Source organism: Sapajus apella, unplaced genomic scaffold, assembly GCF_009761245.1.
Source record: "Sapajus apella isolate SASKATOON/1434 unplaced genomic scaffold, GSC_monkey_1.0 scaffold6, whole genome shotgun sequence".
NCBI classification, from domain to species: Eukaryota; Metazoa; Chordata; class Mammalia; order Primates; family Cebidae; genus Sapajus; species Sapajus apella.
In genome coordinates this window covers 17474826-17491526 of record NW_022436946.1, presented here as the reverse complement: position 1 = coordinate 17491526, position 16701 = coordinate 17474826, and the positions used below count along the sequence as shown (strand labels likewise).

Here is a 16701-nt window from a genome sequence, read left to right as displayed (position 1 = left end):
TCTGCGCTTTCACTGGGAGCTGCAATCCTGAGCTGTTCCTAAACGGCCATCTTGGATCGTCTGTTTGTTTTTTAAAGATGGGGTTTCACCATGATGCCAGGCTGGTCTTGAGCTCCTGACCTCAGGTGATCCACCCACCTCGGCCTCCCAAAGTGCTAGGATTACAGGCGTGAGCCACCGCGCCCGGCTTTTCCCTTACTTTAAATGATGAATCTATTTTCGGTGTTTCACTTGTCACAAGCCACTGAATTGAGAAGGATTAAAAAAAGAGGAGACTAAAAAGTCCTTGCCTTCAAATAGCTTTTGCAATAAGGGCAGAAGACACAAGCAACCAGGTTCAAATCCTAATTCTGCCATTGATTCTCTGAATTTGGGTAAATTACTCTAAGCCTGTATACCTTGGTTTTCACAAGCCAAGTAGAGAATATAATGTTACCTTACCAGGTTGTGACAATTCAATGAGTTAACAATGTAAATATTTGGAAGAGTACCTAGCACTGGGTTAAGTGCTTAACAAGTGTTAGCTCTCATTACTGCAAGTGTCATGGGCAAGACAGAAACACTATGATGCATGGATGGTGACATTGTTCCAGGAAGGATACTTCAGGCATGACCATAGGAAGAAGGAGGCATTTATGTTGCTAGGCTCTGCAGAAGGAAGAATTCCTGGCATGGGGAGGTGGGTGTGGTGAGGAATCACTTTTCTCTCTCTAATTGCCTCTGTTCTTTGCTTTGTCTCTCTGTCCTTTTCTTTCCACCTTATCTCTGTCTGTGGATCCCATCTCCCCTCTCCTCATGTTATTTCATCTTGCTTTCCATTGGACTTTTTACTTAGTTTTAATAGAAATTCCATGATCAATGTCAAGACTAAACAAAATTGTATTGCAGATTTCAGGTTGATAGTTGATTGTGACACGAACAATGAAATTTGCTGAGTAGTTAGGATCTTAGCTGTTTCATTTGGAAGAATGGCAAACTGCTCTTCATAACACATGTGGATCATAAGATCATGGAACATTGAATTAGCACTATTTGGAGTCAGTGAATGGCATCTTGAATCAGTTATTTTTACCTGTTACAAAGACACTGTTACAATGAGAAACAGTAAAAACACTGCCAAGTAAAAGTGAAAAGGACGAGAAACAGCCGAACAATTATAAATCCGCATGCATGTAACTTGTTCTTTTCTTATACAAATGATAAATCGAAGCTCAGAGTTTGAGGATGTGTACAGGGTCACAATAATTAGAAGCTTAAATGCCACTTATCCTTGAACAACTTGATTCAGAGTCCCTTTGACTGGAGACCTTTGTGGCTGTCTCCAAACCCCTCCTCTCTCTGCCTCCTGGGAGTTCTCGTCTCTCCAGAGTACTTATTTCAAGGCATTGTAATTGTTTCTTTGGCCTCTGCCAAACTAGACTGTGAGACTATGAATTTATTCAGGCCAGAGACTGTACATTTTATCTGCACTCTTAGCACCTGGTGAGAGATGCCTGACATTAGAAGGCATCTAGCAAGTGTGAATGGAAAGAAAGCACCTGATTTTTCTAACTCTGAGTTTAGAGGTCTTTTCTAGAATTTCTGACATTGCTCCTGGAGCGTTTCTCAAACAATGGGGATGCTAGAATAATTTGTGATGTTTGATTTAAACAGCATATTTTACATTTCACTTTAGACCTGAAGATGAGAACTTTTGAATGTAGGAACTGGAAATATTAAGCAGTTCGTGTGACTCTAATGAAGATAACAGTTCAAAAAGGTGGCAGGGAAGGGGAGCGTAGAGAGTAGCCATATGATAAAGTATTTGGCGTGGGGATCATTTTAAAACAGACATTTCCCTTTTGGGCATTTACCTGTTTAACTTTGATGTCCCCTCCTTTGATCAAACCAGTATTGTTCAGATTGACCACTAAGGGGCAGCAGAGTATAGAAAAATAAGAGGGCCATAAACTAGAATGAAGCTGTTATCTTAAAAATAATTCAGCCAGAACAGAGGCCTCGGAGGCAATGCCACACAACTACAACCAGCTGATCTTTGACAAACCTGACCAAAACAAGCAATGGGGTAAGGATTCCCTGTTTAATAAATGTTGTTGGGAAAACTGGCTAGCCATGTGCAGAAAGCAGAAACTGGACCCCTTCCTGACACCTTACACTAAAATTAACTCCAGATGGATTAAAGACTTAAACATAAGACCTAACACCATAAAAACCCTAGAAGAAAACCTAGGCAACATCATTCAGGACATGGGCATAGGCAAGGACTTCATGACTAAAACAACAAAAGCATTGGCAACAAAAGCCAAAATAGACAAATGGATCTAATTAAACTCCACAGCTTCTGCACAGCAAAAGAAACAATCATTAGAGTGAACCGGCAACCAACAGAATGGGAAAAAATTTTTGCAAACTACCCATCTGACAAAGGGCTGATACCCAGAATCTACAAAGAAATAAAACAGATTTACAAGAAGAAGAAAACAAACAAACAAACCCATTCAAAAGTGGGCAAAGGATATGAACAGACACTTTTCAAAAGAAGACATATGAGACCAACAAACACATGAAAAAATGCTCATCATCACTGGTCATTAGAGAAATGCAAATCAAAACCACATTGAGATACCATCTCATGACAGTTAGAATGGCGATCATTAAAAAATCTGGGGACAACAGATGCTGAAGAGGATGTGGAGAAATAGGAACACTTTTACACTGTTGGTGGGAATGTAAATTAGTTCAACCATTGTGGAAGACAGTGTGGCAATTCCTTAAGGACCCAGAAAAAGAAACTCCATTTGACCCAGCAATCCCAATACTGGGTACATATTCAAAGGATTATAAGACACATGCACTCATATGCTCATTGTGGTACTGTTTACAATAGCAAAGACCTGCAACCAACCCAAATGCCCATCGATGATAGACTGGACAAGGAAAATGTGGCACATACACACCATGGAATACTATGCAGCCATAAAAATCGATGAGTTTGTGTCCTTTGTAGGGACATGGATGAATCTGGAAACCATCATTCTCAGCAAACTGACACAGAACAGAAAATCAAACACCGCATGTTCTCACTTATAGGTGGGTGTTGAACAATGAGATCACGTGGACACAGGGAGGCGGGCATCACACACTGGGTTCTGATGGGGGGAAATAAGGGAAGGACAGTGGGGGGTAGGAAGTTGGGGAGAGGGATAACATGGGGAGAAATGCCATATATAGGTAACGGGGGGATGGGGGCAGCAAACCACATTGCCACGTATGTACCTATACAACAATCCTGCATGTTCTGCACATGTACCCCAGAAAATAAAAGTGCAATAAAAAAGTGCAATAAAAAATATATATATAAAGAAAAAAATAGTTCAGTAATAAAGAAATGCCAAGAAATAATGAGTAATGTATCACTACCTCCTTTATATTTTTATACCTGCTATTTTAAAAATCTTATTTTCAATCATCATAATTTGTAATATTGTTAAGTAAATTATGAATAAACTTTCTCAAAAAATATTGAGGAATATTTTTTGAATATTGAAAATATTCTTTTTAAAAAATTAAGAAAACTATCATGACTAAAGATTTCTTCTGATACTGATTAAGAAGTGGAAATTTGTTTAAATTGTTGAAAAAACTATTACATCATTTGAACTCTGTGATTAAGAATATTTATTAGATTTTGGTCAAGAAAAAATCTAATAATAGAAATTTCAGAACCATTACTATACGATATGGTTTGGCTGTGTCCCCACCCAAATCTTATCTTGAATTATAGCTCCCATAATTCCCATGTGTCATGGGAGGGACCTAGTGGGAGATAATTGCATAATGGAGGATGGGATTTCCTATGCTGTTCTCTTGACAGTTTGGGTTTTATAAAGAGAAGTTCCTCTGCACACACTCTCTCTTGCCTGCTGCCATGTAAGACATCCTTTTGCTTTTCCTTCATCTTCCACCATAATTGTGAGGTCTCTCCAGCCATGTGGAAGTGTGAGTCCATTAAACTTCTTTCCTTTATAAATTAACCAGTCTTAGGTATGTCTTTACTAGCAACATGAGAATAGACTAATGCATTATACCTAACTTGTTCCCTGTGTCATAAAATAAAATCCAGCATGTTGAACAATTTTGTTCAGGCCATAGTGCAGGATTGTAATTATTTGACTTCCATGAGACATGAGAAAAGCAATTTCATTACTTTACAATAATATTTGGTAGATAACTGACACATGGTAGATTCATAATGAACAACCATTCCCTTAACTCTTAGTTCCCTGGGTGATTAATTGTGACATACAGGATGATGGCCCCCAAATAAATCTCTCTAGTCTTTTGAGCTCTACAGAGATCTATCCATTTGTTCGTTAAACCATTCCCAATCTGATTGTTTGAAAGCATCTCAACATCAAGACATCCCAACTGGAAATCTCCCCTTCAACCCTCTACCCAAGCTTTTTCCTCCACCAGCTTATGTACGCCAGAATATAAGAAATCATCCTGGAATTTTTATTCTTTCTCATCCAAAACATCAAATCCATTTTCAGATTGTTTTAGGCAGAAAATTAATTTATTATAAAGGTTTCAGGAAGATCCCATAATTTATAGGAAGACATAAGAACCAAGAACAGAGAGGAATCAGGTGAGAATTCCACCACTGAATGGTCTACTCAGAAAGCCACCATAGGAATTTGCAATCTTAGCAGAATCCTGTCGTCATCCCATGGAACAGCACCACTGCAGGTGCTGGGAAGGATCTCTTACTCCCACTCTGTTTGTGTCACATCTTCAGTTTCTGAGTGGCTGTGGAGATGAGAATGACTCTACTTTAAATGCTAATCTGCTGACTAACCCCAAGTCTGGGAATACCACCAAAATGTCTCGTTGATGTCTAGAAATGCCTGTTCATTGTTAAATTTCCTCTAAAGAAATCCGCGATGCTGCTTCAGAAATCATAGAGGTGATGCTTACAGCCACTGGAACATTTCTTCCAGAACACATATACTTTTTCCCCAAGAAAGATGCACTGGATCTAGGGGGGCTGCAGTGTGGAAATCTATCTGTCTTGCAACTGCCCAAGACAACGCTTCTGTCTATAAGTTCCCCAAATAAAATATCCTTTATTGACAAACTGAATTTCTCTGCCTCTTTCTCTGATTTCTTTGTTCCTTTGGCATCTGGGTGTTGCTTTGCATATACAGCATTTTCGTGGACCCATGTATATGCATGCATCTTGTAGACACTGGAGAGGCATGGTGCATGGAGAGGGCCAATAGCATACCTTGGGCTCTGATTTCCCCTCTCTTGATATTCCTCACCAATAGGAAGAATATTTGAATATTGGGCAATCAAACTAATACATGTCCCGTACAATCCACATACTTTACCTTCCTCTACTCACATCTAAATGTTCTTCTTTTTCTCTTTATGTAATAAATTCCATATATAACCCCAAACACACTCATCTTTTACCCAAGTGGCAACTCAGTCCTTCCAGTTATTGCTTCAGCTTGAAGTTCATGACTTCTGGGTGCTGTATGTTCCTACTCTAGTTCTCTTAAGATCCTCTCTCAATAATCAATAACTTATAGACTAAATTATACTGTCACATAACACTACAGGTTGAGCATCTGAAATCTGAAAATTTGAAACACAGAATTTCAAATCTGAAACTTTTTGAGCATCACCATGAGACTTCAAGGAAATGCTCATTGGAGTATTTGAGATTTTGAATTTTCAGATTTGGGATGCTTAATACGTAAGGACAATGTAAATACTCCAAAATCCAACAAATAAACAAACAAACCCAAAATCTGAAACACTTCTGACCCCAGGAATGTCAAATAAGGTATAGTCAACCTGTAATACACTCTATAGAAAGTAGTTAGATAAAGGGAGATTTAAAAAATTATAAAGTTATGAAAGTATCCTACACAAATTCAAAAATTAGGAACATTTAAAAATTATGTTAAATAAACAATCCCCTTTTCTATGATTGGTCATGGGGTTAGAGTTTGTCTTTTCCTTCTCACTACCTGGGCCATCTTCCTGCAGGTTTCAGGTTTTTCTATTCAGTGGGAGTGCTTCATTTCTAAGAAAACTGAGCCTTTAGAAATCCCACCTTTATTGCACTATTACATAATTCCTGTAAAATTCCTTTAACATTCATGAGTTCCAGTTATATAGCTTTCTGTATTCACTGCACAGCAGCAACCCAGGATTATTGCAACAGCAACAAACGTTCTAACACAAATAATCTAACACCCTTTTGTGCTAATTTGCACAACAACATTAAGTGCTCAAATAAATACATGGCATCTCAGCTTTTAATTCAATAGAATTATTGCACAAATCCATTGATATTATTGTGGAAGCATTTCTTCATTGGCTGATAACTCTCTAAACCAGCAGAAATCACGGTTATTACAATGGGAAGAAAATTTTTTCAGATGGGTGCTTTGGAAATACCAACTACATTTCTATCCTTGACTCTAAGACTTGTGATGCGACAATGGATTATGAAGCATTGTGGGTTGTCAGCTGGTTAAGAGCATAGACCACTTCCCTAGGATGACACCTTACCCTCCAAAGTGGTGTTTTCAACCAACACTATATTGAAATCTTCAATAGACCATTCCACCATTTTATAAGGTGAGCTGCTTCTGAGCTTTTGAGTATATGAGTACAAATCCCACAGCATCAGCCTACTCTTCCACTTTTTTCAACATAAAGGGCTTCTCTTGATTAGAAGCAAAGTTGTGTGCATACCATGATAGTAATCTCAGCTACCCCGTAGATTAAGATTCAGATGCAAGGTGGCACTTATTAGACCCAAAGCTAATCATGGTGTTTATATACATGGTTAAATGAAGTAAAACTATTCACTGTTGTTAGGTGAACTCTAAACTTTCTTGAGACCATATGCCTCAGTATAAGAACAAACTCATACACCTAGGGAAGCCAACTTGGTCTCTATTTGCACCTTGGATGACTTAGCATGAATCTATCCTTCAAGGATATGGCCTATCTAAAAACAGCCCTCCTCTCCACCCCAGTTTTTGTCTATTCTTCTGTGATAGGTTTAAAACCACAGTTTTTCTAAGGATGGGAAGGTGAGATATTAGGTGAGTTATTGTTTATTTTGATAAATTCTTATTAATTTAAACACCAAACACTGCCTATTAGCCTGGAAAACACTTTCACACTGACAATATTAATTCAATAAGATTTGTTCTGTAAATCACCTCAAGCTGTCTGAATCATGAAAGAATATAAAAAGGAAAAAAACTCACGAATTCTGAAAACATAAATAGTAGAAGAAATGTATTCCTAAAATAAGTTTAAAGTTATTATGAGGAAACTTTTCCTCAGTTTTCACACTCTATGCCACAGGCATTTTGAGGGCATAGCTTGAAGGAGATGTAATTTACCTCTTCCATCATGAAGAAATGAAATATAGTTTGTCATTACTGCTAAAGTGCTGCTCAGGGGAGGTAATGTAATAAACAAAGCTCAGCCTTTGATAGTCTAATTACTTCTCAACTTTGTGGTTACAGATGAGATTTTAAGAAGGTAAAGTAACGCACACACAAAAAGGATTTTTTTAATGATTAGCAAATTATATCTATATATCTCATTGGACTAAGTGTATTGCCAGGCATTTATTTAGGAATATATTTGACTATATTTTTAACATATGTGGCTTTCTGCAACACATTTCCACTCTATATTAAAATGTGAAAGTGGAAACACTTTTTGGAAAGATCAAGAGGTTATAGTTAATATGGAAATATATTGGTTGAAGAATCACAAACTTTTATTATATTAACTGGAGACCTTTTTCCCCTTCTAGAAGACTTTGAAATTGCCTCCTTTTTAAAAATGTTTTGAAGGCAGGAATTTGAGAACTTTAAAATCGTTCAAGCAAGACAGCAATGGTGACCAATTTCTCCCAAGCTGAGGCTGTGGAACTGTATTACGAGAATGTAAATGGATCCTGCATTGAAACTCCTTATTCGCCTGGTTCTCAAGCTATCCTCTATGCTGTCCTTGGTTTTGGGGCTGTGCTGGCAGTGTTTGGAAACTTGCTGGTCATGATTGCTATCCTTCACTTCCGACAACTGCACACACCTACCAACTTTCTGATCACCTCGCTGGCCTGTGCTGACTTATTGGTGGGAGTCACAGTAATGCCCTTCAGCACAGTGAGGTCTGTGGAGAGCTGTTGGTACTTTGGGGAGAGTTACTGTAAATTCCATACATGTTTTGATACATCCTTCTGTTTTGCTTCTTTATTTCATTTATGCTGCATCTCTGTGGATAGATACATTGCTGTTACTGATCCTCTGACCTATCCAACCAAGTTTACTGTATCAGTTTCAGGAATATGCATTATTCTTTCCTGGTTCTTTTCTGTCACATACAGCTTTTCGATCTTTTACATGGGGGCCAGCGAAGAAGGGATTGAGGAATTAGTAGTTGCTCTCACCTGTGTAGGACGCTGTCAGGCTCCACTGACTCAAAACTGGATCCTACTTTGTTTTCTTCTATTCTTTATCACCACTGTCGCCATGGTGTTTATATACAGTAAGATATTTTTGGTGGCCAAGCATCAGGCTAGGAAGATAGAAAGTACAGCCAGCCAAGCTCAGTCCTCCTCAGAGAGTTACAAGGAAAGAGTCGCAAAAAGAGAGAGAAAGGCTGCCAAAACCTTGGGTATTGCTATGGCAGCATTTCTCATCTCTTGGCTACAGTGATTCATTGACGCAGTGATTGATGCTTATATGAATTTTATAACTCCTCCTTATATTTATGAGATTTTAGTGTGGTGTGTGTATTATAATTCAGCTATGAATCCCTTGATATATGCTTTCTTTTACCCCTGGTTTTGGAAGGCAATAAAACATCATAAGTGGCAAGGTCTTAAGGAGTGATTCATTAACAACTAATTTATTTTCTGATGAAGCAGAGACAGATTAAAAAGATTACTGTAGAGACTTCAAAACTAACTTGAAATTAAGGTCAAGTACAAAAACAAACACTTGGATAGAGAGAGACAAGCGTGATTACTTGCCAAGTAAGGAGGACAATACATTCAACATTTGTTCTAAAGCATTTGTTGTCTTCATGTATTTTGACATTTTTTAGATTTAGTGATAGGTGAATAAGATTTGCTCATTCTTTTCCATTTAGTGTTCTTTCATGGTTTTCTGGTTCCGTACTTTCTTCTCTGAGATTCCTATTTATTTCTTCAAATATTTTGAAGTTTTGTAGTTTCTCCCATACTCATTCATGATCAGTATTCAGCTGTCCAAAATACACAAAGGGGAAAACAAAGCTCCTGATGTACTTGTAAGTCAGGTTCCCTGAGGACAAAAATCCTCCTTGAAGTAAGCATGTCTTTCTAAAGAAGTAGACACAGGATTATAAGCTCTTTAGTAAAAAGACTTTACAGAGAGCTGGAATGTAGAACTTTCTAGTGATAGGAGATCATCTGAAAAACTCTTGAACGCTTATATTTTCTGAACTCTGGCAGTTCTTCCTGTTCATTTTACAAAGACTGTGTTAGCAAAGAAAGTGTTTAACAATTATGTGAATACACACTACATCTTATTTTTGGAGAATATAATTTATTATTGTTAAATAAGCATGTGAACAAAAAGATGGTTTCTGTAGTTCTTTTTTTAATGTAATTTTAAATAAAATAAGAATTTTTAAAAGCCAATTAAAATGAGCAGTTTTTCACATTTGAGTTCTTACTTGGTACCAGATATTGTATTTGGCATTGAAACTGTATGAAACTGAGTAATCCAAATATAACCAAGGATTGTTTCAAAATAACAAATATCCAAATTGTTATTATACACTCTAGGAACAGCTTCAGTTTTCCCATCTGATTATACACTTCTCAATCAATATAAATTTTAATTCTTTTAAATTGAAAGTATACATTGAGTGTTGTCAGATACAGTCAAAATTTCAAAAAACAAATAATAAGATGGTTGGCGTTCTCCAATCCCTGAGTCACTGCCTGAAATCTTTGTTTAGGTAGCTGATTTTCACAGATAATTCTGTAATAGGTTTGTTTTATAAAATGAAAAGAAAAAGTAACTGAGTAAATGGAGTTACCTAAACATTACATGTCATACATTTAATAGATGAGCCAGTTTGGAAATTCTTTACACAAGATTAAGCTGTTTCATATTTGTGCATTAATACTTTTCAAAAAGATCCCACAATGTTTAGGAGGAAAAAATTAAAGGTAAGAGAGGACAAAAGGGAAATGAAAATCTTCATAGCAGGATACCTATTTGTGGTTCAGATAATAATGTCAAGGAACGGCTTGATTGACCACAATTCAGATACTCACATTTAAAGTCCCCTATTCTCCTTCTTTAAAGAGAAGCTCAAAACTTAGGAATCAGGTAACATCTTCATAGAAATTTGTGTTCCTTCCCTTAAAACTTACATTGACAAATAAAAAATAAGGAAAACAATTCTGGGGGACTTTAAAAATAGATACTATTTCATTTACTTGTACTATGAAGAGTGTAATCTTTAGATGAACTGATTACAGAAATACTGTATGATAATATTTCCAAGATCTTATCCACATCATGGTGGAGAATACACTTCCAATCTACTCTTTCTTGTTTACTTTCTTTTCCTTTTCTTGTAACACTTAAAAAGGAAGTCTTTAGATCAAAAATTTTCTTTTCCCCAAAACGAACTAGACTGTTGATGCAACACCACTTCTCTCTTCTACACATATTTATTTATACAAATAAGCTACAAACTTCTTCACCAGCTGTATATCAAGTTGCTGCAGGGCCATGGATATATTTGGAACAAGACACACTGAGGATGGAAGGAGCCTTCACTCGGCAAGACTGTCTGCAAGTAAAATCTGACTTTGGAACATACTGCTGAGCTTAGTCTGAATCCTAGAGATCTATAGTTCCAAATTGTTTGCTTCAGCCAATGGGAGGTTGTAGAACTATTGCAAAGAAGTAATTAACCCACTACTGTCCCAGGTGGTAGCTATGTAAATACTATGTCTCTTTTATATATGCACTATTATAAATAATACATGCTTATTTTTTATTAATAAAATACATATTTATTTAACTGCATTGCTGAATTTATAGTAACTTTTATCCATATTGAGATATTTTTCTCAATTATCTGGTACTAAAAGGACAACTATTACACTATGTGAAGCTTTTTGTATTTTTAAAAATATTAAAATGGAGATTTCAGACATAGACATTTATAGAGTAATTGTTGTAGTTTGCCCCTGTTAGAGCAACTTTATCAATTATTTAGTGGCAGGGCTGTGAACAGTCCATCAATAATTCATTATAATAGGCCATCACGAATACCTAGCTCTTCTCAGAGAGCTACCAGTAGAACTGGATATTACTGCAACAGAATTTCTTCATTTATTACTGATATAATTGATGTTTAACTGGATTTTCTGACTCCTCATGTGTTTGCAACCTTTTAAGATGTTGTATTTATTTTTCTTCAGCTATGATGCCCTTGATTTAAGTTTTTACTATTCATTTTTGATAACTTGCAACCTATTTAAAGGTCAGTCTTAAAGAATAACATTTTAGAATTGCATTTGAAAAAAGCAGAAATACACTAGTGATATTATTTTTAAAATCAAATTATTTTGAAGTGAGCATTAAAAGCAACAGATATGCCCTTTGACACACAAAACGTATTTTGTTGACTACACTTATCTACTAAGTCTGTTACAGTACATCAGCAATAATTTTTAGATTACTTTTTGCCTTTAGACAGATATATTCCTATACTTTATAAAGTAATTTGATGTTTACTGACTGTATTAATTTGCTATGTACTTTTTAATTGCTAGTAAGTCTTTGCCCATATTATTTCAATACCTAGAACAGTGTCTTGCACTTATTAAGCTCCTGAAGGTATTTTTAAACAAATGAACCATCAATTATTTTTTATTTCCACCCATCAAATAATGATTTATTAGTCTTTTATATGTAAAAAATAATTGGCCACTCTCTCCTTTTTCTGGCTTGCTAAAATAGAAAATGCTTAATAATCAATGTTTAGGAAAGGTCCAACTTCAGTCTATTGATAGGCTTTGTCTACCCCAATTACTAAAAGGTAATTTTTTTATTTAATAAGAAAAAGTGCTGAAACATGTAAACTTGCAACATTGAGTTTCCTTACCCTACCTGAAATGGAGATGCATGAAGCATATGATATCTGAGATTTACTGTGAGGATTGTAAATATTAAGCTTTTTGAAAACATACACCTTCTTTTTCCCGAAAAGACTCAATACAATACAGCATAAAGGCTCAGAGTGAGGTTCTAAAGCCATGTTGCCTGGGTTTGAATCTCATCTCCACCATCTGCAACCTTGGATAAGTCACTTACCCTTGGTATATCATTGTTGTTTACCTATAAAGTGGAGATGATTATGGGACTTTCTTATTGAGGTTTTATGTGTTAAATGTGTTAATGACCATTATGTAAAACAAATCTGTAGATTTTAAAGACCAAAGAACCAATAAGGAATCCACTATCATATAAAAATTGTTTCATGTTTTATAAATGTTTTCAGTAGAAAGAAAATTATAAGGATTTTTTGAAATAGTTTCAAAACATATCTTCTTAAGACTGATTTCCTGAAATCACATAATTGAGACTGTTAACCAAAAGAACAATGTTGGAAAAGTATTTTTTATTAGAAATTAGAGCTTATGGGCCGGGCGCGGTGGCTCACGCCTGTAATCCCAGTACTTTGGGAGGCCGAGGCGGGTGGATCATGAGGTCAAGAGATCGAGACCATCCTGGTCAACATGGTGAAACCCCGTCTTTATTAAAAATACAAAAAATCAGCTGGGCATGGTGGCGCATGCCTGTAATCCCAGTTACTCAGGAGGCTGAGACAGGAGAATTGCCTGAACCCAGGAGGCGGAGGTTGCGGTGAGCCGAGATCGCGCCATTGCACTCCAGCCTGGATAACAAGAGTGAAACTCCTTCTCAAAAAAAAAAAAAAAAAACAACAAAAAAAACAAAAGAAATTAGAGCTTATGAAGAGTTTCAGAGTTCTGTTGAAAGAGTCACTTAACCGATCTGAACTCTTGACAGATGCTCAAAATTAAATTTTTCACAGAGAAGAAATTACTCTAAATTTCCTAAGAGTTAGAGCTAGAAAATCCAAATAAACAGTTTAAAGATTACGTACACCTCCACAAATAAAAGGATATTTTCATAAGCAGCTTGCATTGCCTTCCTATTTTGTGAGTTTTCAGAACTGGCACTTTTATTTTCTTATTGTTAATATTAACTATAGGAATTACTAATGAAGGAAAAAGCTCCAGAGAGGTTGTATGATTGTATGCTCTAAATGCTGGAGCTGTGGTATTTAGATCCACCATCCATGTCTGTTACCAAAGACAATACTTTGCAAATACTATCATTGTGAATCAGTTGGAAAACGCAACATTTCTTGGAAACGAAAAATTATAGACTATCTTTCTGGGTGTAACATAAGAACTGACATTTAAATTTTATTCTGATTTTATTCTGTACACACGCGTGCACACACACACACACACACACACACACACGTACATCTAATGCCAAAGGGCAAGTTTCATTATTTCCCAAGGGCAATACTAAGCTAAGCATCATAGATCACTTCAAATATAATAATATGTAAGATTCCTGTCATAATTCATTCTGGTTAAATTTATAAACCAGGCAAATTTCCCTGAGGAGTCCCTCATCTGCCCTGTCTCTACTTTCTCCCCTCACCTAGGAACACCCTGACATTTCAGGCCGTGTTCAACCTGGTTGTGCTGTGTCCTTCCCTACCAGTAATATGAGCTGTGAGACAATTGTGAAACAATACTTGCCAAATGAATTAAAGTCTTCATACGGGAGCATTAACAATAAAACATACCATTCTCAGAGGGGTTCCCTTTTGAGTTGGTAGTGAATAAAGGTACAAGAGATATTTTAAGAGATCTTCAAAGAGTAATGTAAAAAAAAAAGTTTGTAAAAAAAAAAAGAGTTTGTAAAAAAAAAAAAAGTAACAAGAACGAAGTTTTAGGAAGGGAGGAGTTGTTTAAATGGGACAACCTCCTGCTGTTGCTCAATCAAGACCAATTATGCAAAACTAAAATTTCATCTATTAGGAAGATTCTTTTTCCTTTTCTTCTCTCATCTAAGGCCAAGGCTAATGGAGCTTATAATGCAACTGCTGTCCATTTTTGGCTTGCACCCACTTACTGGACAGCCCATCTGTAAACCAAGCTTGGATTTTTCTCCTCTTTCATTTCCTGAAGTGTAAAATGGAAGGGGTACTGCTGCAAAGGTGGTAGGTTACGGGCTCTGGGCTCATATTGCTCCATGTTCCCTCTGGCCTTGCTTGTGTTTGGTCTCAAATGCATCATTTCCACTGGAGGATCCAACAGGACCTAACTGATAATGGGCAGTTACAGACACATGATCGCTTGATGTCACATGGTCAAGGATTCCATCACTTCCTGGGCTCAGTAGTTCACCAAGAGCTATCTTTCAAAAGGTGTTTATCTTCCTTACTCTAGACCCCCAGAGGACACTGTGTTTCTCGCAGTGGAGCCTCCCTTAAAAAATACACTGCATCAGGTCGGGCGCAGTGGCTCACGCCTGTAATCCCAGCACTGTGGGAGGCCGAGGTGGGTGGATCACGAGGTCAAGAGATCGAGACCATCCTGGTCAACATGGTGAAACCCCGTCTCTACTAAAAATACAAAAAAATTAGCTGGGCATGGTGGCGTGTGCCTGTAATCCCAGCTACTCAGGAGGCTGAGGCAGGAGAATTGCCTGAACCCAGGAGGCGGAGGTTGCGGTGAGCCGAGATCGCGCCATTGCACTCCAGCCTGGGTAACAAGAGCGAAACTCCGTCTCAAAAAAAAAAAAAAAAATACACTGCATCTTTTTCCACTACTAATACCTTCAGCACTGCAAGGTCGTCAGATTGTAACAATTATTCTATAGCTTAGACCCACTGCAGAGCCATCTTCTGCTCCAGGTCCCACCCAGAGCTGGAAGAAGTTTGTATTATCCAGTGTATGCACCAGAGTGGTATTCCTAAGCGTGGAATATATTTTCTCAGGATCCTAAAGAGGTATACCAAGCATTTTGCTCCCTTCTTTAGCTGTAGAGAGTGCCAGATGTAATCATTTGTTTTTCATTTCGGACGGGACATCTCTAGCCACTTTAATGAAGTAGAGAGACCCCAGTTTTCACAGAGGCTCTCTCTAAACTTCTAAGAAGCATGTATCTTTCCAAGGCTTTATCTCTAAATTTCTAAGAAGTATGTATCTTTCCAAGGCCTCTAGTGTGCTATGTACAAATTGCTTATCCTGCATGATCAGCATAATGTCATCAATGTAATAAATCAATGTGATCTAAAATAGCATGCCCAAGTGGTCCAGGCTCCTCTCTTAAAGAAGGATCTTAACAGTACCTATCTGGGTCTGCCATAAAGACACAGTAAGTAATGAGAGCATCAGTTTGAGGGTAGTAATACATCATATCAAGATAGGCAACAGGTTTTGGCTGATAACACATAAAACTGACTGAAAATGTTGGCCCGAATCTGATGGACATCATGCTATTATCTAAATCAGGGTTTCCCAACCAATGCCATAATAACTTGTTGCAAATGGATGAATGAAGGGCTGGAGATATTAATCTACTCAGTACTCAGGACAATCAGACTGGGCCCAGGATGGTCAGTGCTCTTGGGCTAATAAACTCTGGCCACAGAGTCTCTTCTGATGGTTGCCCACACTGAAAAAGGGCTGACAGTGTGGTGCCTTTTCTGTAGGTCCCAGGTGGAGTGAGCAACCTCCAGCACTTGGTTTTTCCACATCATGCCCAGAAAGGCATATTTCTTAACACTTTGTGTAGTTGATTTAATTTTTGAATTATTCACTTCTCCCTGTAGTCGCACCCTTTGTTATATAATTTTGCAGATCTGCTCAGGTGAGGCAGAGTGAGAGCAGAAGTGGCAGTGTGCAAATTCTGAGCCTAGGCCTTAGGAGATCGTGTTTCTCTTTGCTCTCTTGAACCTCTGCCATGGCCCTGAGAGTGTGCTCAGGTAGCCAGCAGATCCAAGGAGGATGAGAGACACATGAAGCCTTGCTACCGTGTTAACCAAAGCCACGTCCTCCCTGTCCCCACTTGCCATATAGCCTGAAGTAGAGTCAACTCAGCTCAACCTCAGATCTGTGAGAAAGAAATGCTTAATGCCATATATGAGTGAGAATTTGTGGTTGTTTGTTACATGCAATAGTCAACTGATAAACACTATACTATATTTTTATTATGTCAAAGGGAAAAATTGCACCAGACAATGTTAAGGACAAGGAAGACTTTACCAAAGGCAATGACAACAGGGGAGAGAGGCCAGAACTCAACTCATCTGAGCTCAACTTCACTAAAACACAGGGCCGAGAGTTTTTTAAAGTTAAAGGAGAGGAGATCGTAGGCCACCTGTGTTTGCTAATGGGCCTTACTAAAAGGGAAACTGAACATTCTTTTATCTTTATGACAGGAGATAGTTTTCTAACTTGGAACAAGGCATCCTTTGAAGTTAAGACTTCTGCCTTCCTACGGGAATTGGCTATCATCTTTCTTGATAATTACA

At 37.4% G+C, this 16701-nt stretch overlaps 1 protein-coding gene across 1 annotated transcript; it reads left to right on the top strand.

Moving 5' to 3' along the window:
* The first annotated feature begins 7940 nt into the window (after positions 1 to 7940).
* On the top strand, positions 7941 to 8985 carry TAAR9 (trace amine associated receptor 9). The gene is given in 2 exon segments (XM_032274456.1): positions 7941 to 8908; positions 8910 to 8985. Coding segments are annotated over 2 exon segments (1044 nt in total).
* Positions 8986 to 16701: the final 7716 nt, after the last annotated feature.